The sequence below is a fragment of the Orycteropus afer genome, unplaced genomic scaffold (assembly GCF_000298275.1).
Source record: "Orycteropus afer afer isolate SDZICR_OR568_19922 unplaced genomic scaffold, OryAfe1.0 scaffold00829, whole genome shotgun sequence".
Taxonomy (NCBI): domain Eukaryota; kingdom Metazoa; phylum Chordata; class Mammalia; order Tubulidentata; family Orycteropodidae; genus Orycteropus; species Orycteropus afer.
The window spans coordinates 410,558-435,334 of NW_006922416.1; the positions used below are offsets into that span (position 1 = coordinate 410,558).

A 24,777-nucleotide genomic window follows, 5' to 3' on the forward strand; every position below is an offset into this window, starting at 1 on the left:
ACCCTACCCTCCCACCCCTGGTAACCAACAAAGAAAATTTCCTTCCATATATAAACCTTTCCTTAACTTTTACAATAACGGACTAATATAATATTTGTCCTTTTGTGATTGACTTATTTTATTCAGCATAATGTCCTCCAAGTTCATCCACGTTATGCAGTGTTTTGCAGATTCTACATTATTCTTTAGCATTGCATAGTATTCTACTGTGTGTATGTACCATAGTTTGGTTATCCATTCCTCAGTTGATGGACACCTAGGTTGTTTCCATCTTTTCGCTATTGTAAATAGTGCTGTGATGAACATGGGTGTGAATATATCTGTTCTTGTCATGGCTCTTACTTCTTTAGGGCATATACCTAGTAATGGAATGGCTGGTATCAGATGGTATTTCTAATTCCAACTTTTGAAGGAATCTCCGTACTGATTTCCACAATGGTTGTACCATTTTACAGTCCCACCAGCAGTGTAGGAGAGTCCCAATCTCTCCATAACCTCGCCAGCATGTGTTATTTTCTGTCTTAGAGCCTGGCATTTTGAACTCAGACTTCTAGCCTCCAAAGCTGTAAAAGAATAAACTTTTGTTTGTGAAAGCCACCCCTTTGTGGTGTATTTCTGTTAGAGTGGCACAAAGTAACCAAAACAAGAAAATGGAAGGAATACATAGTCACTGTACTAAAAAGAATCAGTCAATATTCAATTATTTCAGGAGGTAGCATACGTTCAAGAATCAATGGTACTGAAAAGTCCAAGCTGCTCTGAAGGAAAGGACGAAAAACCAAGGCTCCAGAACTGATAGAATAGCTATTGAGATGTTCAACACACGGATGTGATACTGGAAACCCTCATTCATTTACACCAAGAAATATGAAAGACAGCTATCTGGCCAACCGACTAGAAGAGATCCCTATTTGTGCCCATACCAAAGGAAGGTGATCCAAAAGAATATGGAAATTATTGAATAATATCATTACTGTCACATGCAAGTAAAATTTTGCTAAAAATAATTAAAAAACAGCAAACTGCCAGAAATTAAAACCAGATTCAGAAGAGGATGTGTAAGAAGGGATATCACTGCTAAAGCAAAGAATACCAGAAAGATGTTTACCTGTGTTATATTTACTATGCAAAGCCATTTGACTGTGTGAATTATAACACAATATGGACAACGATGTGAAGAACGGAAATTCCAGAACACTTAATTGTGAGGAACCTGTACACAGATCAAGAGACAACTGTTCAAACAGAACAAAGGGATACTGCATGGTTTAAAATTAGGGAAGGTGTGTATCAGAGCTGTATCCTTTCACCACTTATTCAATCTGTATGCTGAGCAAATAATCTGAGAAGATGGACTATATGAAGAAGAATGTGGCATCAAGATTAGAAGAAGACTCATTAACAACCTGTGATATGCAAATGACACCACCCTGATTGCAGAAAGTGAAGACTTGAAGCACTTACCGATGAAGACCAAAGACTTCACCCTTCAATATGGATTACACCTCAACATAAAAAAAACAAAAATCCTCACAACTGGACTAATAAGCAACATCATTATAAATGGAGAAAACACTGAAGTTGTCAAGGATATCATTTTACTTGGATCCACAATCAACTCCCACAGAAGCAGTGGTCAAGAAACGAGACACTGTACAGCATGAGGCAAATCTCCTGCAAAGGACCTCCTTAAAGTGTTCAAGAGCAAAGATGTCACTTTGAGGACTAAGGCCCACCTAACCCACAGCACTGTCTCTTCAACTGCTGGTAAGTATGTGAAAGCTGGACAATTAATGAAGAAGACTCACGAATCACTGATGCATCTGAATTGTAGTGCTGGCAGAGAATACTGAACACAGCACAGATGGACATCCTGGCAGACGTGCTTGCGAGAAAAGCACCGTGCAAGGACTGAACTCAAATCTGATTTTCTTACAGGTATTTTGAACAAATCAGAAATTTAGAAACAAAAAGAAAACAGGGAGTGTTAGCTAAAAAGAAAAAACAATAAACTGTTTAAAGTGTCAGTGTCTCATAGGAAAGACAACTGGCACCACCCTGACAAACTCCACCCAAAGGACCTGGCCACACGCCCTGACAGCCTTGCACACAGGCCGTTACTGAGCGGAGAAGGGCACAGTTGCTGTCACAGACAGCCTTCTGGAGCCAGTGCTGCTCGGCAGAAGTCCAATGATACTTTCAACCACTCTCCTCCCTTGGGCATGGTCCAAAACGGAACTGCCTTACACTAGCTTTGGGCTAAGTCAGGAGAAGCCAATGAGACAAACACAAATGGGAACATGGGATCTTAATCTACAAAAACCAAAGCTACTGCCATTGAGGGAGTCCTGACTCACAGCAACCCTATAGGACAGAGTAGAACTGTTTCTAAATCTTTACGAAAGCAGACTGCCTCATCTTTCTCTTGTGGAACAGCTGGTAGGTTCGAACCACTGACCTTCTGGTTAGCAGCCAAGTGCCTTAACCACTGCACCACCAGAGTATATTCATATCCACAAATGGTCTAAAATTCCAAACCTACTACTACTGAGTCAATTCAGACTCACAGTAACCCTACAGGACAGAGTAAAACTGACCCACAGGGTTTCAAGGCTATAAATCTTTACAGCAGCAGACTGCCTCATCTTTCTCCCATGGAGTGGGTGGTGGATGGGTTCAAACCACTGACCTTTTGGTTAAGATCCGAATGCTTTAACCACTATGCCATGAAAACACCCTGGTCTAAAATTAGCAGTGAGAAAGTCTTCCCGGTCCCTCTGAAGAGCTCAGCAGACATGTAGCTGTGTCTGTATGTGAGCAGAAGGCCTGAGAAGTAGACTCAATGGGCAGCCTGCAAGGAAGGCGGAGCCAAGGAGAGGAGCTGCAGAGGGCAAGGCGTAGCACTGCCTAGGGCAGAGCCAGGGGCCGGTAGGTGCAGTGGTAGTCACAGTCAGATCTACTGCAAACACGTAGGCTGCTCAGGAAGAACACGGGCTCATCTGCTAAAAGTGAGACTGCTGAAACCACAAAGTAAACCTTCCAGAGGCACCGACATACTCACCCTGGGCCTGCTCCAAATTCCAAATACTCCAGGTTCACCCTGTTCACGACCACACAAATCCCACACTCCTCCTGTTCAAACAGTAGCTGCCGTGGGCATAACGTGCAACACCACCACTGCTGGTACATTCACTCAGCAGCCCGGGACCCCACACATCCTTCCCTGGCTCCCCTGGCTCTCGACCCCCCTCTACCTCCTCGCCTCCTGCACCCACACCCTCAGTCCAGGGGGTCACCTGTGTGGCAATGAATCCTACACGTCTCTTTAGCGCCTCACTTTCCATTACCCAACCACTCAGTCCAACACCTCCCAGGATTCTCACTGCTCCTCAAGCCAGTACAGAGAGAAACAGACTCCCAATCCGTCCCCACAGCAGTACTGCCATCCACCAGAGCTACAAAAGACACTACCTGGTATCTTCCAATTTCTCTCCCTGTGGTCCCCAAATCCACAATGAATGCAGGTCCTGTGTATCACCTGTACCTCTGAACACAGCCACCTCTCTGCAGAAGCTCCCATTGCCTACCCAAAGTCCACCCCATCTGGCAGCTGCCAGAGTGGTGCTTTCTAATCACGCTTCTAGTGGCTTCCCATCAGGTCCTGGTGGTGCAACACTTAAGTACTTGGGTGCTAATCAAAAGGTCAGCAGTTCAAACTCACCAGCCACTCTGCAAGAGAAAATACCAGGCACCTGTTCCAATAAAGATGACTAAGAAACTCTATAGGGCAGTTCTATTCCGTCAAGCAGGGTCACCATGAGTCAGAACCAACTCAATGACACACACTAATAGTTGCTTGCCACACAGCATATAAAATCCAGAGCTCTGGATGTGATTTGGAGACCCTTCACCATCACCTGTCACCTCACTGAGCTTCCACAATTCTGTCCTCCAGACATTCTTACCGCCAGTCTTTTCATCTTCCAAGCTCAGCACCAATGTCCCTCCTTGGGGGTCCATTTTTAACCCTCTCAAAACCCCCTCCCTGGGCTCAGCACCAACGTGACCCTTAAGATAATCCCTTCCGTGTTACAGGCCCCCGCTATGTTCCACTGCAGGATGCTGGCCCACTCGGTGGTTTTCACAGCATAGACCATGATCTGCACCTGGTTCACTGTGTTTAGGTGCTGCCTTGGCTCTTGTCTGTTTTCTCTCCATCAGATGAGAACTCTCAGAAGACTCAGCCATGACTATCCTGCCCTCAAACATATGACAACTGCCTAAAATTAATGAAGCAATTTTCTTACACACACACACACACACACACACACAAAACCTGTAAGGAGCTCTGGTACAGTGCCTAAGGCATCTGACTGCTAACTGGAAGGCTGTTTGTTCAAACCCACCAGCCACTCTGCAGAAGGAAGAAGGAGCAATCTACATCTGTAAAGATTTACCACCTCAGAAACCCAATGGGGGTCACTATGAGTCAGAATCAATTCAATGGCAGTGAGTTTCTTGGATATCAGGCTTGGTAAAGTGAAGGGTCAACGAAAAAGAAGACTCTCAATGAGATGGACTGACACAGCGGCCGCAGCAATGGGCTCAGGTACAGCAAGGACTGTGAGGCTGGCGCAGGACCGGGCAGTGTGGTGTTCTGTTGGACACGGGGTCGCTGTGGGTCGGAGCCGACTCGATGGCACCTAACAACAACAACAACATACTCCTACTGTTCTGGAAATGCTATTTTCTAACCACTGACTTACTTTTGAGCACTGTTTTAATCTTGGTCATCATTGGCTGCACACTTGTCTCTCCATCGGATGGATGGTCACTGTCTCCTCCGTATTTTTCCTCCATTCGCCTCTTTTTGGGAGCACATAGGCCCTCTTCCAGCAGAGCATCCACGTCATTGTCAAAATCATCCTGCAAAACACACTGTTAAGATACCATGACCCCAGGCCCCTGTACCTCGAGGACGGAGGCAGGACTTCTTGCACCACGGGCAAGATTAGCAGCATTAACAAGAATGGACACAACATGGGTCATTTTCAAGGGGGGCCCTAGGTGTGCCTTTATGGTGCATGAGTATCTGAAAAGCAAATGGAATGAAAGCAACAACTAAAGCCAACACACCCGAGTCCAGGTGTGCACGCCCCAGCGAGCAGCTCTCAGCAACACCTTCCAACTCCGTTTTGGGAAAGGCGGTAAAGAGCCAACTTATCAGCCAAACTTCTCATTACAATTAGAAATGTTTAAAACCTGGACTCCTTGTATTTCTCTTTCCCACCTTGTTATTCCACCTCCTAGGTTTTTTTTTGTCTCTCTCTGCAATGTCAGCTTTTAAAAGGCACTGTGATTCCCACACACCTCTTTGAGTTTTGCTAAAAGCCCTCCAAAGGAGGGGTTACCGACATACCTCATAGGAGAAATTCAAGGCTTCTTCGTCCACTCTGTCTCTTTGAACGATTGCTTTAGCCGTGAACCCGCCTGCTCCTTCTTCATCTAGCTCCAAATTGTCAGTAAAATCTTCTAACTCATCGAGCACTGCATATTCCACTCTCTTTTCCTGATCCAGCTCATTCTCCTCATCCTTCTTATCAGCACTCTCACCCCCTATTCCTACCCCGTTACCAACACTCCCGCCAAAGGGACAAGCATGCACGTCTCCACTGACAGGACTAAGGACAAAACCGCACTCTGCCCGAGTGCCGCGCTCCACTCCTGTGTACAGCACCTTCCTGTCCTTACTCCTGCAGCTCTCGGTAAAGCTCACGCTAATCTTTACATCCTTAAGCAACTTAAGATCAGGGGAGAACTTCCGGACCGCAGGTGCGTGCCGGGCGGTGCGTGGGTTGTGGCCACTACAGTTCGGGTCTATGAGGAGGCGGCCCTTAGAGAAGGATCCTTTGGAGAGAAGAGAAGCTCCGTAGAAGTTGAACGAGTCCTCAGCAGGGGGTTCGGACTGTCCATCACCACCAGAGCCAACGTCCATTACCTCTGCATCACTGGACGTTTGCAGGGGAGGTGGTGGAGACTGTTCACGGGGCAGCGCTCGGAAGAGGCAAGCTCGGCTCTCCATCATCGCTTCTCCTGCGGCCTCACGCGGGAGAGGAGAGGGCCTCTCATATGTCTCCATATTAAAAGCAGTAAAACTATTTTAAAAACCAGAGTTTTAAAAACCCTTACATAAATCTAACAGCTAACATGCACAAGTCCGCCGAGACCCGGGTGCCGTCCTGCCCGCGCTGCACACGCTGGCGGCTTAGTCAAGCTGGCCACATTGCTCTTTTCATTAATGTAGACAGCTTTTAGAACTACTGCCTCAATTATTGGAAATCACAATGCACTCAGCTTAAATGACTGACGACTAAGCGAGTCTGTCTTCATGCCAAAGTGGCGCCTTTCTTCTTCCACCTGCAAAGAAATTTAAAAACATCATCACAAAATGACAGAAAACTTCCGCTTTCCTGGCACTGAATTAAGAATCAGGTGCTATTAACAGCATGATGACTTAAAATAATGCTGTCTAAGAGAACCTTTTAAAAATCAGAACAAAGTAACTGTACTTTTTTTCTTCAGAACCTAATTTATAATTTAAGTCCAAAGTTAAACGTGTTATTATCCATTTTAATCCTAACTTCAGAAGTACAAAAATGGTATCATCTTAAGGCTCAAAAAGCATTTTAAAAATTACACTGCACCTCACCTCAGCATTCTCCTGACTTAGTTTATTAGGTAAGTAAGCATGCGATGTGAGGTCGCCCTTTGCAGAACACACACAAGGGGTGTGGCCTCCCTTGGGCCATCAGAGCAACATCAATCCACTCACCTGCAAGGGCTGGGTCAGTAGAGGGTGAGCGCAGGACCCTCAGCTCAGCTCTGCGGCACTAGGGGCCTCAGAGGCACAGCCCGGCGCTCTGCTACCCCTGGGACCCCAGGCCTTTCCTGGACCCACAAGGTGGCACGTGGACGAGGGGCAGTGATGCAGAGTGCCGAGATCACCAGAGGTGGTGACATGGTGCTGTTCCCAGCAGAGGAGGTGGGCGAGGGGCCGTGGGAAGGCGGCCTGCCCGGGATTGTGGAAGGAGCCTCAGGAGACAACTGGAGTCCAGGCAGGGGGAGTAGCCAGTGGAGGGACTGGAGCCTGGCTCCAAGCTGGAGCAGTAACCGGCCACCAGTGGTGAAGCAATTTGGGGGCCACAATTAGGTCTCTACTGTAGCAAGGAGATGCCCTATGGACATTCATACGAGGCTCAGGTGGCAGTATGCCCAAAGCATGAGGAGCGGTTTTTTGGGCCAGATGACACAAGTGTAAGAGAGACCCTGGCAACAGGGCTTGAGAAGAGCAGGAAGTCACGCGTAGCGACAACTCAGAACGGACGACACTCGCTGACTGATGACAGTCTGAGGAGGGGGACAAAAGCAGGAACCAGAGAGGAAGAAGACTTCTCCCTGCATGGACACCTGCGTTCCACCCTCCAGGCAGAAGCATGGAGAGAAGAATGGACGGACTCTCCAGTTGGGCCTGTTCAACAGGTGCCAAAACCACAGCTCTAGACTTGTGATGGCCCAGAGAGGAAGGGCCGGAATGCATCCGTGAGGAGACAGTCATCAAAACACCGGAGGGAGGCCACCCAGAGAGGGACACAGACCAAGAAGACGGCTGAAGACAAACTCGGGGAAGCTTTGGCACAGAAGAAGCACGAAAAAAGGGATGACTCGAGGCTGAGAAGGCAGGTCAAAGCAAGCAGACAGAAAACCCAAAAAGGGGTGGGGGCACTGGTCAGAGCTGGGAGAAGATACATGCAGACATGCACACACACTCCTCCGGGGCACATACACACACGCATGCACATGCCATGCATACATCCATGTGTGGCAGCTGGAGCAGGGAAAGAAGAAAGCAAACATCACAGTTTTAAGACATTTACAATGAAGGGATAGAGCGTGGTTGTTGTATTTTAAAGAGGACACAATGTTAGAAAAATAAAAATTCACTGAACATCCACTCTGAGAGAGGCATTATCATGAACGAGACAAGGTCCCCATACACAAGGCCAGACACAGGACAATAACTACTGTGCTGACACTCTATTTGCTAGATTCTAAAATGTTCTAGCATTCCCGAATGCAATACCCCAGCTAGGGAGCCCTAGTGGCACAGTGGTTAAAACGCTCAGTTGCCAACCAAAAGGTCAGCAGTCCAAACCTACCAGTTGTTCCATGGAAGGAAGAGGAGGTAGTCTGCTTCTGTGAAGATTTATAACTTTGGAAACCCTATGAAGCAGTTCTACTTTGTCTGACAGGGTTGCTGTGAGTCGGAATCAACTCAACAGCAGTGGCTTTGGGGTTTTGCTTTGGTACTCCTCCCCAGAGACACAGACATCAAGGGTGTACTTTTGAATCCAGGAAATATGGCACCTAAATAATGTCATGCTTAGATCTGCAGTAAATGCTAAGAAGGTTGTAGCTATAGGAATGCATAGCGTGGTAAGGCTGGTATCCCAGCAACCGAAAAATCATTTCCAAGAAGGACAAACAGGTCAGCATGCCCAGTGCTACAGAACGTGAGGGAGACCAGGACCAATCACTCCTCAGTGGACTCAGCACCTGGTAAGTTTGCAGACTAGAGAAAGCCAGTCCATGAACCAGGATTCTGGGGGCAGAAGAAGCAAAAACGAAGAAGGTACAACCAAGTGGAAGGACTGGAGACAAACAGAAATATCGGATGGGGAAAGCTGCCACCAGGGTAGCAAACTAAGCAGCAACCAGAGTAGAAGCAAAGAGCAAAGACGATCGTGACAATAACTAATAAAGTGAGACCTTGAAGGAGGTGCAGAGGGTGGGCAGAGAAAACCTGCCCAGTCCCAGAGAGCAGAAACTCCAGGCTCAGAGCCCAGAAGTGGGGTCATCTTGGAGTAAATGCCTTATTTTTCCTCTGCAAGTCTGCGCTACTCATTCAACAAACGTTTGCTGGATGCCTTCCATATGGCACACTCCATTCTAGATGCTGAGGACACAGACAAAGTCCCTACCCTCACAGAGCTCATGGTTAGTGGGAGAGACAAATAGTAATTAAGAAAAACGTGATTCTGTTCCTAGGATCTAACAGAAGCGATACAGTCACATGCACTTATGTTCATCGCAGCACTATTTACATTCAGCAGAAAGATGGAAACAACGTAAGTGCCCATCAGTGGATGAATGGGTAAGTAAAATGTATATAAGTACAACAGACTATTACTCAGTGATAAACGAAAATGAATCCCCTAAATAGCCTGGAACACTGATGAACTTGGCAAACATGTTGGGTGAAATAAATCAATCACAGAAAAACAAATATTGTATGTTCTCACTTTATGAAACGACAACCTAACAGGTAAATATACAGAAACTAATGCTTATTAGTGGTTACAAGGGTTGGGAAAGGGAAGAGGGGCATTCCCTCTCTAGATAGTACACACTTATTTTTTGGTGATGGGAAAAATAATACCAAATGCCAGTGAAATATACACAAGTTGATGAAGGTAAACAATGTCACTAAAATGTACATAAGAAAAAAGGGCCTGGTGATAACTGCTATGGAATAAACAGTAAAACCTGTGACTCCAAGGGACTACCTTGTTTATCCAGACCTTGCAAGTTTTCCACCTTTGACAAGATACAGTTTTACCAATTTTCTACTGCTCGTTTCAATGGAAAATATTTGCATTTTCCTTCTGACAAGTTTCTGTCTTACACCGGTTCCAGCTTTCTCAGGTTTTACTATATAATTTTCAAACAATAGCAACAACAACCAAAAAATATCTGTGGGTATATGTGTGAATTTGCAACATATATGTGCATAGGTAAGCAGTTCTGCCTGCTAACCAGAAGGTCAGCAGTTCAAACCCACTGGTTGCTCTGCAGAAGGAAGATAGGGCAATCTACTTCTATAAAGATTTAGAGCCTCGGAAACCCATAGGGGTCACTATGAGTCAGAATCGACTCCACAGCAGTGAGTTTGGTTTTTGTTTGTATATGCCTACGTGTGTGTGTGTGTGTGTGTGCATGTGGGTGTATGTACCCATAGATGTGTGCATATTTATATGCATCTATGAGACTATATAGGAGCTCTGGTAGCGTAGTGCCTAAGGCATTTGACTGCTAACCAGAAGTCTGGCAGTTCAAACCCACCAGCCACTCCTCGGAAGGAAGATGGGGCAATCTACTTCCATGGTGATACTGCCTCGGAAACCCAAGGAGGGGTTGCTATGAGTTGGGTCCAACTCGATGGCACATAACAACAACAACATGAGACTATACGCACATATATTCACATACATAATAAAGCACATAAGGGCCACTGTCATAGATACTTCTTAGACATAACCAAACACCCTGTGGAATTGGTTCTCTGGGTTTGAAGGCTAAGGACCATGGTGTCATGAAACATCTTGGTCTAGTGGCATAGTATCATTTACAAAATTATGTTCCTAGTTTGATAAGCAATGTCCAGGGTCTTAAAAGCTTGCAAGTAGCCATCTAAGATACAACTATTGGTTTCTACTCATAGTAGCAAAAGAGAAAGAAGGAAAGCAAAGGCTGGTCTATAGAACAGTCTACACAAACCATGGCCTCATCTACCTGAGACCAGAAAAAATAAATGATGCCCGGCTACCACTATCAACCATTCTAATCAGAGCTTCAAGAGATGGACCCTGATAGAATGGGAGAAAAATGTGGAACAGAGCCTCAAATCCCTTTAAAAAAAAAAAAAAAAAAGACTAACTGGACTGGTTGAGATTGAAGGATTCCCTTAGACTACAGCCGTGAGATACTCTTTAAACTTTGAACTGAAACTAATCCCTGAGGTCACCTTGTAACTAAATAACAGACTGGCTCACAAAATAATGAAATTCACCCGAAAGTACTGTGCTCCTGTAAAAAATAAATAAATAAATAAATGGAAAAACCCACCTATATGAGACCAAACGGTCAACAATTACATTTTTTAAAAGTGAGAAAGTAAGGGCACAGGGAAACTAGACAAACGGAAACGGAGCTACCACAATGGAAATAATGAGAATGGTCCCACGCTGCAACGAACGTAACCAATGTCACTGAACAGTTTATGTAGAAATAGTTGAATGGGAACCTAAATTGCCGTGCAAACCTTCACTGAAAATATAGTATTACTTTAAAAAGAAATATATGGATTGTGTCACATGCTGAAAAGTGTTCAAGAGAAAATAAAGCAGGAAGGGATTGGGGAAGGGAAGGCAGCTTCAGAAAGGGGGAGCAGGGAAGGCCTCATAGCCAGTGCCCCATGTGAAGACAGAAGAGAGGAAGCTGTATGTGAGCTGGAGATGGGCAGAAGTATAAGAGCAAAGGTCTTAGGTAAGAGTGTAGTGTGTCTGGCTGGAGTAGCATGAGCAAGGGGGAAGCAGGAAACTAATTAAGCAACAACAAGTGGGGTCAGGACGCTGGCTCTCATCTTCAGAGAAACAGGCCACTGGACAGGAGGATCCAAATAGTGATGTCACATGCCCCCAGTGACAGCAATCACAGACAACTCTTGGCCAGGTCCTCTGTTCTAATCATGTTATATATTTAAATTCACCCAACTCTCACACAGTACTGTGAGAGAAAAATTAAGCCCAGAAAGGTTAAGCAATTTGCCCAAGGTCACACAGCTAGGAAGGGCTGAAGTTGCTCTGGTTGTATTCTATCTTGCAATTTAAAAAGGTCACTTTGTGTCTACAGAAGCCTGGGGGACAGACAGGACCAGGAAGAATTAAGAGACTCACCAGGTGGCTTGCTTGGACCAGGACTGTAAGTTGGAGATGGTGAGAAATGGTCAAATACTGAAAACAGATAGAAGGTGAGGTCAATGGGGCTTCCTGAGGACTGCATGAAAATGTAAGAAAAAGAAAGCAGGGTGACTCCAAACTGAAGGAAATAGCTGTCATGTGCTGAAGATGGCATGAGGAGTGTTCTGGAGTGGATGAAGATGAGGGGTGCCCTAGTGGTGTGGTGGTTAAGAGCTCAGCGGCAAACCCAACAGTCGGAACTCTAAACCCCCAAGTTGCTCCTTGGGAGAAAGATGTGGCAGTCACAAAGATTTACATAAAGATTTTTTTTTTTTTACATAAACCTTCCATAAAGATTTACAGCCTTGGCAACCCTGTAGGGCAGTTCTACTCTATCCTATAGGGTCGCTATGAGTCAGAATCAACTTGATGACCATGGGTTTGGAATTTTAATAGGTATCAAAGCAACACGTGGAGATGTGGAAGAGGCAGCTGACACGCGAGGCTGGAACTCAGAGCCAGCCAGGGTTGGAGCACTGATGCCACCAGGCTGGATGGGATCACCAACGGGGCAGGGGCGCTACACACACAAGAAGCTGAGACCGAGCAAACGGAACAGAATCCCATTCCCTACCCCACAATCACCAAGAAGACTATAAAAAACAAAACAAAACAAAAAAAACCTTGGAAATGTTTTGCACGTGCCTGGGCTGAATAAAGGGCTCTAAGGCTGGTTTCCCCTCTCTTCAGCCTCACTACTGCTGCAGCTTATTGAACACACAGATGCAAGCCCTGCCTCCCCAACTGAGCCGTGAGCTGGCCGCAGACTCATAGTAGGCTTCCCTGGATCTCTGGCACAAGGTAAAGCCAACAGGCTTGGGCAGCGCCCTTCCTCGGAGTCCATTTGCTGAGCTGGCATCCAGGCTCCGACTGAGATGGTTCAGTGCTGTGGCTGCTGCCTTATGGTCAAGCCTCTCCTGGTGCAGCCTCCCGCCCAACCCAGCAGCAGTATGACCTCATCCATTCCTCCAACAGACCTCACAGCCTGGACGCACAGGCGGCACTGGGCACTGCCAACTGGTCATGCACCCCCTTTACTGAGTGAAGGCCTACAGCGGGGTGGGGGCCGCTTCTCCCACTGGGAGTCCGCCCTGGAGCCAGGAAAAGAGGGTCTAGTGTTTGCCTCACGGGTAACAGCCCGAGACCAAACGCCCGTGCACGGGGTGTCAAGGTGCATGCAAACATGCAAGACAGAAAATCAAGTTCCTACCGTGAGCAACCCAAGTCCAGCGGGTGGCACTTGACAAGTATTGGTATCAACAGGTTGCCACTTGCCATTATTTTTCTACCACACTAACTGTTACAATAAAATCACATCCCCACGATCTATACGCCACTTAATCGATGAACATTTGGGGAAGAAAAGAACTTAGGCGACTTCTCGGATCTCCCAAACTGCATTTAAAGTCGGCAGCGTTCCGGGCGAGCACTGCCCATGTCCATGCCTTTCCCGCCTGAAAAGCGCTGTTGCGGCTTCGGGCCCACAGAGCGCGGGGCCTCTGTACACTATGGCTGTTTACCCTGGCGGAGAGCAACGGGCGCCCGTGCCCTGGGTTGGTGCCCCACTCCGGATCCCCCCGGCGGGGCCCCCGCCCCGCGCCCCCGGCCGCCATGTTGCCTCACAAAGGCCGGGGCTCCGCGTGGCTGGGCCCGCCTCGCGCCCCATCCCGCCTCGTCCTGTGGCCCGGCAAGAGACCGGGAGGGAGGGAAGGGCGCGCCCTCGCGCAGGCCGCAGCGCCCGCCCGCCCGGCTCGCGGGGCGCCCCTCGCGCCCCGCACCTACCTCAGGCACCCGCGACCTGCCAGAGCCTCCGTAGCCCGACCACAGCAGGGAAACCCTCACAGCTCAGCCGCCACTGCTATCCAAAAAGCACCATCCAGGACCTCTTTCTCCGATCGGCGGGACCCGTCTACCGCGCCGGGCGAGCGGAGGGCGGGCCTTCCCGACATGCGGCCAATCCCAGCACGCCACCGCCCCGCATTGGGGGAGTCGTGGAGCGGGCTACAGAGATCGCCAATCGGTGGCGCAGGGCGCTCGCGGCCTCCGTGCGCGACCCAATAGCATGGCCGCACAGGCGGGACCTGGCTCTGAGGTTGCGGCTGCGCTAAGGATAGCCGCCGGGAGGGGGGGGGATGGACGAGGGAAGGCTGGGGCTTGACAGGGCGAGGGTGGTGGCCGCAGAGAACGCTGGGAACAGCGGAGCAAGAGAAACGCGGAGAATGCTGGGAACAGGGGAGCGGAGGAGCTAACTGCGCTCTGGGTGTTTTTTTTGCTGCTTTGTGCATCAGGGCCCATTTCCAGTTGACTGTGTGGTCACGATGGTACATACGCTTAGGCACTCAAACCAAAACCAAACTCACTGTCATCCAGTCGATTCTGACTCATGGCGAGCCCCTTTGGATTTCCGAGGTGGTAAATCTTTACAAAAGTAGATTACCCAGTCTTCCTTCTGCAGAGTGGTTGGTGGTTTTAAACTGCCAACCTTCTGGTTAGCAGTCAAATGCCTTAGGCACTATACTGCCAGAGCTCCTTCACATAGGCACTAGATAGTAGTCTAATCAAAAGCATTAATTAAGAATTAAAAAAATATAAACAAATGGTGAAGGGTCACCTCTTCCTTAGATATAAATGTAAAAGGACTGATTCAAAAAGAAACATCTCCCATTTGGTGGTCACTACATTTTGAATTTGAAATTTGAATTGTGGTGTAGGCAAAGAATACGGAATGTACCACGCATGGTTAGAAGAACGAACAAATCTGTAGTGAAGGAAGTACAGCCAGAATGTCCTTTAGAAGCAAAAATGGCCAGATTTCATCTCTCATACTTAGGTCATGTTGTCAGAAGGGACCGGTCCCTGGAGAAGGACATCAGGCTGGGTAAAGTAGAGGGTCAACGCAAAAAGGGAAGACCCTCATGGAGATGAATTGACACAGTGGCTGCAATGATAGGCTCAAGCATAGCAAGGATTGCTGGGATGCACAGGACCCAGTTGTAAGTAGTGTCGCTAGGAGTCACAACCACTTCTTGATGACATCTAACACTGCCAATAACCTTTAAGGGAGAAATCATCCACAGAAGCTAAACTTAGTGAGCAAAGTATGAGAAACAAGTTTTTACAGAGTTGCAAAGTTTGCCCCCAAGATACTTACTAATTACAAAAAGAAAACAGTAACATTTCAGTAGAAAGAAACTAGACAGACATGGCCTTAACCAAGTATATACCAGCAAGTGTATATATACATGTCCAAATGTATCAAGTTGTACAAGTTAAATGTGGGCATTGCATTATTGTACCTAATTGTCTTAGTTTGTTACTGTTGCTGTAACAGAAATATCACAACTAGGTGCTTGTTTTGGTTACTTTATGCTGTCTAACAGACATACCAGAGGTGGGATGGCTTTAACAAACAGGAGTTGATTCCCTTACAGTTTTGGAGGCTAGAAGTCCAAGTTCAAAGTGCCAGGCTCCAGAGGCTGGGTGAAAGCCCCTCAGCCTTGGGCTTCAGCTCTGCATCTTGCTTCCGGCCCACTGGAGCTAGAGGTCCTCTTCACTCAGGCAACCGCTGGCTGCTGAGGCTAACAAGCCCAAGGGCGATAAATAAAATGGCACAGTCCCAATATTACCAAACAACATGGCAGGACACTAGTTCAAGTCCAGAGACAGTTCTAAGATTGGCAGGAAAGTTGGCAGCCTGCTGAATGAAGACTTGGCTATGTGCAGGTTCCAAACGTGCCAAAAAGCTACAGACCTTTCTCAACACTTCTCCTTATATGCTGGAAGCAGACCACATGCCTAAGACAGCTACTGAACTGCTCCAGTTGATTCCACCATGGAGTTGATGACCAGTCTCACCATGGGGAATAACTGTATCCAACTGGCCAGCCACTGAAAACCAGGCCCAGCCAAGTTGACACATACCCTTAACTACCACAATTCCACCACTTGTCAACTTGGCGCCTGTACAGATCTCCTTCATTGAATCGTTCTAGTCCCCTAGTTCATCTGAGTGGTGACCTCCCCTCCTTGGCCTGGCAGGCCCCCATTCCTCTACCTCTAGGGCACAGGAGCCCTGCCTCCTCACTCTTAATTCCGCCCGGGACTCTTAGGCAGCGGCTATGGCCCCATCCCATTGGCCCACATGAATGAGCAGCACCACATTCCAGAACCAAGTTGGTGAAGGTCTGACTCTTTGAATCCTAGGGGAGTGTGGCTGTTCCACCCTCAGAGGCTATAGTCTTACCATTTGAGGCTGAGGCAACTCTGCTTCCTGCCTCCTTGGTCTCTCAGCTTCTGCCAATCAGTACCCAAAGGCAACCCATTCTACCAGGAATCCTCCTGTCCAAAAGACACTCAGCTTCTTGCTCCATGGGCTGGTAAGGCTGTCACTATCTCACTCCACTCCTGTTTCCACATTTTCGGTATCTGTCAGAGCAGCACCCCACTCTCTCAGTACCATATTCTGTTTGGGTTACTTCGTGCTGCTCTAACAGATAATACCACAAAGGGGTGATTTGAACAAACAGAAGTTTGATCTCTTACAGTTTAGGAGGCTAGAAGGCCAAGTTCAAAGTGCCAGCCTCTAGGGGCTGTGTGAAAGCCCCTCAATCTCCAATCTTCAGCTTCAGTTCCGCCTCTTGCTCCCGGCCCACTGAAGCTGGAGGCTTTCTTCACTCAGGCAGCTGCTGGCTGCTGAGGCTGACAAACCCAAGGTCGACAGGTAAAAAGGCATAGTGCTGATATTACCAAACAACATGGCAGACTTACTAGTTCAAGTCCAGAGACAGTCCCAAGATCGGCAGGAAACATGGCAGGCTGCTGAATGACAACTGGGCTACATGCAGGATTCCAATGTGCCAAAAGCTACAGACCATTCCTAAAGCTGCTTCTTATATGCTGGGAGCAGAGCACATCCTTAAGGCAGCTACTCAGCTGCTCACAGTAGATTCCATCATGGAGCTGATTACCAGTGTCATTATAGAGAATATCACATCCAGCTGTCCAGCCACTCAACCAGGCCCAGCCAAGTTGACACATAACCTTAACTACCATGGTGGTTTTAATGAACACAACTTTATTATTTCACAGTTCATGAGGCTAGAAGTCTGTAATCAAGGCACCAGGTCTAGGGGAATGTTCTCTGTCTACTCTAGGGGTAGATACCATCTCAGCTTCTGTGGCCCTGGCCTTCCTTCCTTCCTTGGCAGTCTGCAGGAGGCACCTATCTTTCCCCTATGTCTTCTCCTGTTTTTATATTTCGATAGTGATTAGGTTTAAGACACACCCTCCACTGAGGTGGCCTCATTAACATAACAAAGGAAACCCTATTTCTAACAGTGAATGATGTCCACAGGTATAAAACCAAGCACTGCCATTGAGTTGATTCCGACATAGAGACCCCCCTTTGGGTTTCTGAGGTGATAAATCTTTGCAAAAGTAGATTGCCCAGTCTTCCTTCTGCAGACTGGCAGGTAGGTTTGAACTGCCAACCTTCCGTCGTCTAGTAGTAGTAGAATGCTGTAGGTGCTATGCCACTAGAGCACCAGTCTACAGGTATAGGGGTTAAGATTCTAAAACATATTTTGGGGAAGATACAATTCAACCCAAAACATCAATTTAAAAAAAGGAAAGGAAAAAAAAAAAAAAAAAAAAAAAAACATGAAGGGACAAACTGTGGACTTCCCAACAAGGATATAGTATCACATGAGTATTTCTGCCAAAAAGGTAAAGTCTGAATGTAATGAAAAAAGATCACATGAACCCAAAATAACTGGCTGCCAAACCCAAAATAACTGGCCAGTGCTTTTCAAAAGTGTGAAGATCAATTCAAAGAAAGACTGAAGAACAGCCTTTAGATTGAAGATGGGACAACTAAATGCAATGATATAACGAGGGATCCTGGCCCAGAAAAGAGACATAAGTAGGACAATTGGTAAAATTAAAATAAGGTCTGTAGATTGGTTGTAAGGATTGGGCTGATGTTAATTTCCTGGTTTATGATCAGTCTCTGTGGTTAGGTTATGTGTTAACATTTGGGGAAGCTGGGCAAAGGGTATACAGGAATTCTACTTTTTTTTCCAATTATTTTTTTTAAAAAAAAAAGTTTAGAAAAGGGAGGAGGAGGAGAGATGGTGGAGGTGATGAAGATGGAGCCCCCACCCCAGGAGCCTGCCCAGAGACCCTTTCTTCCCTTCCTGCTCCCTGCTATTCACCTGACTGTCCCTGTGGTCAGCACCAGCCACCTCACAGCAGGCACTGTTCCCCCTACGTGGGTCTGGCTCCTGGGCTCCACCAGGAGACTTCAGCCTCCCGAGAACTGGTCCGGCTGCTGGCCGTGGCTCATTGCCAGTCAGAGCCCATTGGAACTCAGCACATCATCCGGTAGTGACCTCTCCACGTTGTGTTGTTCAATGAGTTGGGGACTCCACTGTCCCCAGTCAGACCCACTGGACGGACCAGGCGATGGACAAAGAGCTCTACCCAGAGCCCTTGTCCATAAGCCCTGTCTGGTTCTGGTCTCAGTAACAAAAATCACTCAATTGGAAGCTGGAACACCAGTCCAGTCTGGGGCAGGAATCCTTTCCCCTCAGGACTCCTGTTTTTCACCTCAGCCCAGCTCATCTGTGAGCCAGGTCCCTGCTGAACAGCCTGGACCATGCCATTTGCTGGCAGAGGCCAAAAGATAGAGTCTTGGGTGGGTGGGTGGGGGTCCCTGCAGGTAGGAGGCCAGGAGGCCAGGGCTGCCATGAGGGGATATGAGAGTCTGTGCTGCATTACTGGGCTGGCTGGGTTTGCTCACACGCTGCTAACCCTCCAACTGCCCAGCCAGCACTCCTCAGTTCAGCTGTGTCAGAGCCCAGAAAGCAAACCTGGTTCATCTGGGAAGGGGCACCAGAAATAGGGATGAGTTCCCCATCCACTGAGAGAAGGGGAGCCATGTTGGAGACTCAGGGATCAGACATGGCTGGTAATGAGCACAGAGGACTGGCCAGGCCACACTGGAATTCAGGTCCTAGGTTATGTCCCCAAAGCATTTCTACAATGCATCCATCTCTACAGGCCTTCTAACAGGGCCTTGCTGCAAGAGACTGGCCTAAATAAGACAGTGCAATGTGTTGGATTGCTTTGATATGGCCTTTCTCACTATGGTCTTGTAAATCGCCCAAATGACTGGGCGGGACTATCTATGCAAATGAGGTGCTTGTAGCCCACCAACGGGATTGGATAGCTTGCTAATAATGCAAGTAAGATGCATGGCACTCTTATGAAGATTACAAAACCAAAGTCACTGCCAGTGAGTTGATTCTCATAGCGAAACTTTAGGACAGAGCAGAACTCCCCCATTGGGTTTCCAAGGCTATAAATCTTTACAGAAGCTAACTGACTCATCTTTTCTTCTGTGGAGCAACTAGTGGGTTTGAACCACTGACCTTTTGGTTAGCAGCTGCTTTACCCATTGCACCACCAGAGCTCCTTTTGTGGTGATGGGACCATGAAAATAAGTTGTATGAGACCCTTAAGAGGGAATTGATCACTTTTGCCATCATACTAGGCAACTACCCAGAAGTGGACAGGGGGGTACCTTACTATCACCACAAAACTGCAGCAGGATTGGAATGTGTCCTTTGGACCCAGGGTCCCTGAGCTGAGAACCTGCTAGACCCAGGAGGCAGAGACAGATGCTGTAACACTGGAGATGGAGCAAGATGTTGAGAAGCAGCAGCAGAGAAATGGTGGCAGTGGAACCAGGAAGCCAGCACGTGACAGCACAGTGTGCTTCCCAGCCCATGGAGCAAGGCACTTACAATGGGTGCACTGATGCAGAGCAAGCAAGCTGGGCACCTTCAGGCAGGAGGTTTCCTGGCAGAGCGGGGTGCCCCTGGGCACTTACTGGCAGAGCCAAAAACTTTCCTAACACTTGCCTGAGCAGGGCAGAGGCCAGGCCAACGGGTGACAGGTGAGGTCCAGAGAGAAACCTACCTGTGGGCATTGCTAAGAGTATGTCCTGATCGAAGAACTATATCCTGAGTCATTTTTGATTCTGAATGCTTCCCTAATGAATCCTGTAACTGTGAGTTTGGTCTGTAAGTTGTGTGTGGTCATTGCAATGAATTATCAAACCCAGCAGAGAAGTAGAGAGTGTTGAGTGAAGGACAGCTGGTATCAGGATTGGTCAAAGAAATGGTTGGAAGGTGGAGGTATGTCTGATCTCTGCTTTATAGCAAACAGCTTTGGGCTGTTGATGCTGATAATGATTCTCTTCTTCCCCCTGTGATGTTAGACGAGGAGTTAAGAGGCCCCCATACTGCCATTTTTTACAGGAAGCATCAGCACCACCACCCTTGACTCAAAAGTTGACCTGCCCTTGGCATTGGGATACACACAAGAATGTGTAGCATGTCAGGCAGTGCTGCCTGTTGTGTGGAAAAGTAAGCATGGTGAGGGCAGGGAAGCCTGCAACTAACTTTAAGTGGGGTGTGTGTCTGAGACTGCAGCAGCAGAGTGAGGGGGAGCCAGCCTGGGTATCTAGGGGAGTTCTTCAGGCAGAGGGGAACAGCGGTGTAAAGGCCCTGGGGGCTGCCATGTGGAGAGTGTAGTGGGAGGGACGCCAAGTGGCATGGGAAGACTCAGGTGTGGGAGGACCACAGACCCACAGTTCAGGTGCCAACCTCCTTCTCCATCTTGCTCCACCCAGGCTTGGGGCTGTGCCTCTCCCAGCTACTCTGAGACAAAGGGCCATGTCTTTGGTCTTCCCAGGACTCAGTTTCCTCGTCTGTAAAAGGAGGATCACAAAAGAATCTGCTTCTTTAGCTGTCCCTTCCTGAGGAGGCCCAGGCCATCTGGAGCCCTGGGAAGGCCTGGTGGGTCCCGCAGAAGCAAATGGGTGGAAGGCTCTTCAGAATGGTTTGCAGCCCAGCCCGGTAATGCTCACCAGCACCTGCTTGACCCACCTGGGAGGCGCCTGGCCCAGGGGTGGGTGCTTTCACGGGGCACTGGTGCCCATGGGCCAGTCACCAAGGATAGATCCGCAGCCGTGCAGCCGCAAGGGTGGTGTGCAGAGCTCAGAGCCTGGCTCATCCACACATTCTGTGGTATCTGGAGCTTTCCTTTGATCTGAAGGGGCTGGAACGCATCAAGTACTGCTGAGTCGAAAATGACACAAGGTTGGCCATGCAGTGTGGGCAGCTCATTTGCTTACTGTTCAGTTCCCAAGGCTTTTTGGCCCCACGCTGCACCGATTGCTGCCTTTCTTGGGATGGTCCTGCATTTGGGAATGGCCTCAACAAGCACGGCAGAGAATCTAGCAGACTCACATTTAGAAGACAACAAATCAGGAAGTCTCCTTTGTGGCTTGATGCCAGGAGTCTACACTTCCAAGACCCTTCTACTTCTGAAACGGCCTCTTCACTGTTGTGACCCAGTGACACTCCGTGTGAACTTGTTCAGCAGCCATTTCTGCTCTGAAGAGGTGCAAGATCTGAAACTTGTCTTGGGACTGGACTTACTCTTTCACAAATGCCTATGTATCTCCCCTCCTGTCGCTCCTGCTGGCAGTCAATGGCGTCGACTCTGGCTGGTGGAGCCCCAGGTGTGCAGAGCGTAACTGCTCCACAGGGTCTGTGAGGCTGGGGCTTCTCTGAAGCAGGTTGCCAGGCACGTCTTCTAAGTCGCCTCTGGATGGATCTGAACTGCCGACCTTCTGGCTCATAGCTGGCTGCTTAACTGCACCACCCAGGACCGTCTTCTCCTCCTCTACCCTCCCCCTCCCCTTTCCAAGTTATGTCTACCACAGTGTGGTGTTTTGGGTTGCACATTTTGTTAGAAAGATTGGAGAATTTATGCATTGGCTTGAACAATTTTCACTTTATTTTTAATGTGTTAATTACTTGGAATAAATGCATCAACTCAAAAAAAAAAAAAAAAAAAAAGCCAAGGAAAGCTTCAGGTCCCTGAAGGGTGGTCTGGGGCTTGAAGGGGAAAGGGTGAGGAGGCAAGTCCACACCCTGCTCCTCCCCAGATGGACCAGAAATTCCTCTTGCTTAAGGGTGCAGGGCCCACTCCAGACCACGCTCACGTGGCCTGACAAGCTCCAGTTGGCAACTGCTCAGAGAGCAGGGTCTGGGGCTTAGCATAGGAGAAGTGAGACCCCCTTATGCTTGGCCATGGCTGGGACAGAAGCCCTCAAAGGCTTGCCCTGCACTAGGGATTCTGGGGCTGAGACACAGCCTCTACTTAACCACCATCCCTGCACCCCTAGTCCCTGCACCCCCTAGTCCCTGCACCCCTAGTTCCTGCAGCCCCTGCTTCCTCCACAAGACCCTCATGGGGCCCCCCACTGCCACCCAGGGGAAACCTCTGGCTCCTCAGCCAGGCACAAGAGGCCCTGGTGGTGGAGTAGCCTGCCCCACACACATGAGCTCTCTAGCATCCGGCCTCTGACCAAGGACAGATGGGCTCTGGACACACTGACCGGCTGGCTTCCATCACAGTGCTCAGGAGGCCACAGAGCTCAGTGCACAGAGCCGGGTACAGGTGTCTGTACTTGCAGAAGGAGTTCCCACAGGAAAGAAGCCCCCGGGGAGTGCCAGGACAGCAGGACAACAGGGTACAGATGTGAGAACTGTCCCCTTGCACAAAATTGCTCTAGTTGTCACTCATCACACTGTGCAGGACCCTGAAATACATGTACTCAGCACAGCCTCAATCGGAGTTTTATTACCAATAAAACTTATGTTCAAGTCCCCATTTTGATGAAGTTCGGATGCCAGTGAAGTTTGACTCTCCAAGAAGGAGAGGGGAAATGACAGGATGTGTCTTCTTGGTGAGACCTACCTCAGAATATCCAACCCCCACTCGAATGAGCAGGAGCTGGAGTGAGAGGCTGGAGGGGTGCCCTGGGGCACACAGGACCTCAAGGGCACACAATGGACCACCCAGTGCACATGAGACCACCTAGAGCATACGGGACCACTAGATCCCCCAACCAGGCTGTACTGTTCTGGAGAGTGGGTTTTTCTTGGGTCTTCCTTGCACCTCACTCGAATCATGGCCCATCTCCACTCTCAGAGCAGGTCTGGTTGTCAGAAATTGCATGTGTCCTACATGCCAAGGAGGAAGGGCCACCATTAGATAAAAATTTTCTCTTGTAGTTTAGACCAAAGCAAAGATCCGCTGGCCAGAACATATGTGGTATGAGAGGTATGCCTCTACCACATTGACACATGTGTGTCTGTCCCCATGAGTATGAATGCATGAGTATGTACACATTTGTACATTTGTGTGTGTCATGGTGTGTGTATAAGTGTGCCTTGTGTGTATAAGTGTGTATGTGTGGGTGGGGGTGGGGTGGGGGGGGTGAGTGTGCATGTATGTGCCCAGAGGCAGGCCCATTCACATATGCACAGCAGACCTGTGCCTGCCCTACACCTGGGTGTCAGACACTGTCACTCCCCATCTGGCATAAGGGCGGATCCCAAGTTGGCCATGGGGAGACGGAAGAGGCAATGCACAAATCAGAGGGCCCTGGTCCTAGGGACGCTGTTCAAGTCTCTCATGGGTGGTACGCTGTGATGTGGAGGGTCCTATCTGCACAGGTGGGGTTAGCTCTGTAGTTTAAACTCATGGGTGCTGGTCTCCCAGCAGGTGGGGTCTTTGTCCAGCATGCTGCGCTCCGTGAAGGTCACGTGGCCTTCCGCATCCACCAGGATGACTGTGTTGGTTCTGAAAGAGAGCACAGGCTCACGTTCCCCGGGCTGCTCTCGGTGCCTCCCCACCAGCCGCTGAGCCGCAGCAGAGAGCAGCCCCCACCCCACTGCGCCTATGCTGGGCACGAGTCCTGGGGTGAGGTGGGTTAGCGCTGGGGAAGCAGAGGAGCTCATCCAGGGGCTCTGGGCCCTGAGCCTGGCGCTCTAACTACCCCTCCCCTCCAGCGTGACCTGTGACTTCCCAGCAGGCCTCACGGACCTGCCAGGGCTTTATGCCAAGCCCCACCCTTCACTGAGCCTGTTGCCTCCACCTCGGAACACCTCTGACCTGCCCACGCCCTCCCAGGGCAGCATGAGCCCTCAATCGCCCCCACTTTCCCATGGTAGCTAGAGAGCTACCTGCCTGGGCGGTGGCTGGGCTAACTACTGGCCCTGGCCGTCCTCTTTGGGCGTGAAGTCATGATCTCCCTCCAGTCCGTCATCTGTCGCAGGCTTCTTTGCTTTACTAAGCTATCTGTGCTGTGGAAGATGCCACCTCTATGCTCAGAACCCTGCTGTGCTCCCTGGGCCGTGAGGGCAAAGCCCAGCTCCTCCACCCTGGGGTTGCTGTAGCCTCTAGCCACTGCCACTTTCCACCTTGCTGTCACCACTGCCCACACTAAGTACTGTATCCTGGCCACCCAGGCCACATTCAGTTCTCTACACAAGCCAAGTTCTCCACGTCTTGGGGCCTTTTCCTACCCTATTTCAGGAAAGTACCATTTTTCCTCTCTGCCCTCCTTCCCCACTACTGGTCTAAATTGGTGCTGCTCTTCCCAATATTCAGTGAGTCCTTCTCTTGGGTCCTGTCAGTGGCTCTATGAGCTGTCCCAGCACAAGCTGACACACAGGGTGGGTGTAGAAGCATCACTGAGCAGACGGAGGGTCTATTTGGTTAGATCCCAGTGCTCAGCACCCAGTCGGGAGCAGACACATTGAGCTGCCTTATACACACTGGTCCACAGCACAGATAGCTTAGTAAAGCAAAAAAGCCTGTGACAGATGACGGACTGGAGGGAGATCATGACTTCACGCCCAAAGAGGACGGCAAGGGCCAGTAGTTAGCCCAGCCACCGCCCAGGCAGTGTGCTTGGCCTTGCTTGCTGTCTTTGTCCCCAGCCAGAAGGCTCTGGTAGCCATCATTCCTGGAGGACTGAGCACTCGGCTTGTAGCCCTAA

At 49.0% G+C, this 24,777-nt stretch overlaps 2 protein-coding genes across 2 annotated transcripts in view; both read right to left on the reverse strand.

Moving 5' to 3' along the window:
* The window catches only part of DGCR8 (DGCR8 microprocessor complex subunit), a 62,986-nt gene extending 56,847 nt beyond the window's left edge, over positions 1-6,139 (reverse strand). Inside the window, exons 1-2 of the mRNA XM_007957959.2 lie at positions 5,420-6,139; positions 4,767-4,926 (exon numbers count right to left, since the gene is read on the reverse strand). Of these exons, the coding sequence (XP_007956150.1) occupies positions 4,767-4,926; positions 5,420-6,139 (880 nt within the window). The remainder of the gene's footprint in view (positions 1-4,766; positions 4,927-5,419) is intronic.
* A 17,316-nt stretch (positions 6,140-23,455) lies between these two features.
* TANGO2 (transport and golgi organization 2 homolog) overlaps positions 23,456-24,777 on the reverse strand; it is a 46,891-nt gene continuing 45,569 nt past the window's right edge. The window contains exon 8 of the mRNA XM_007957960.2: positions 23,456-23,576. Coding sequence (XP_007956151.1) covers positions 23,456-23,576 — 121 coding nt within the window. The remainder of the gene's footprint in view (positions 23,577-24,777) is intronic.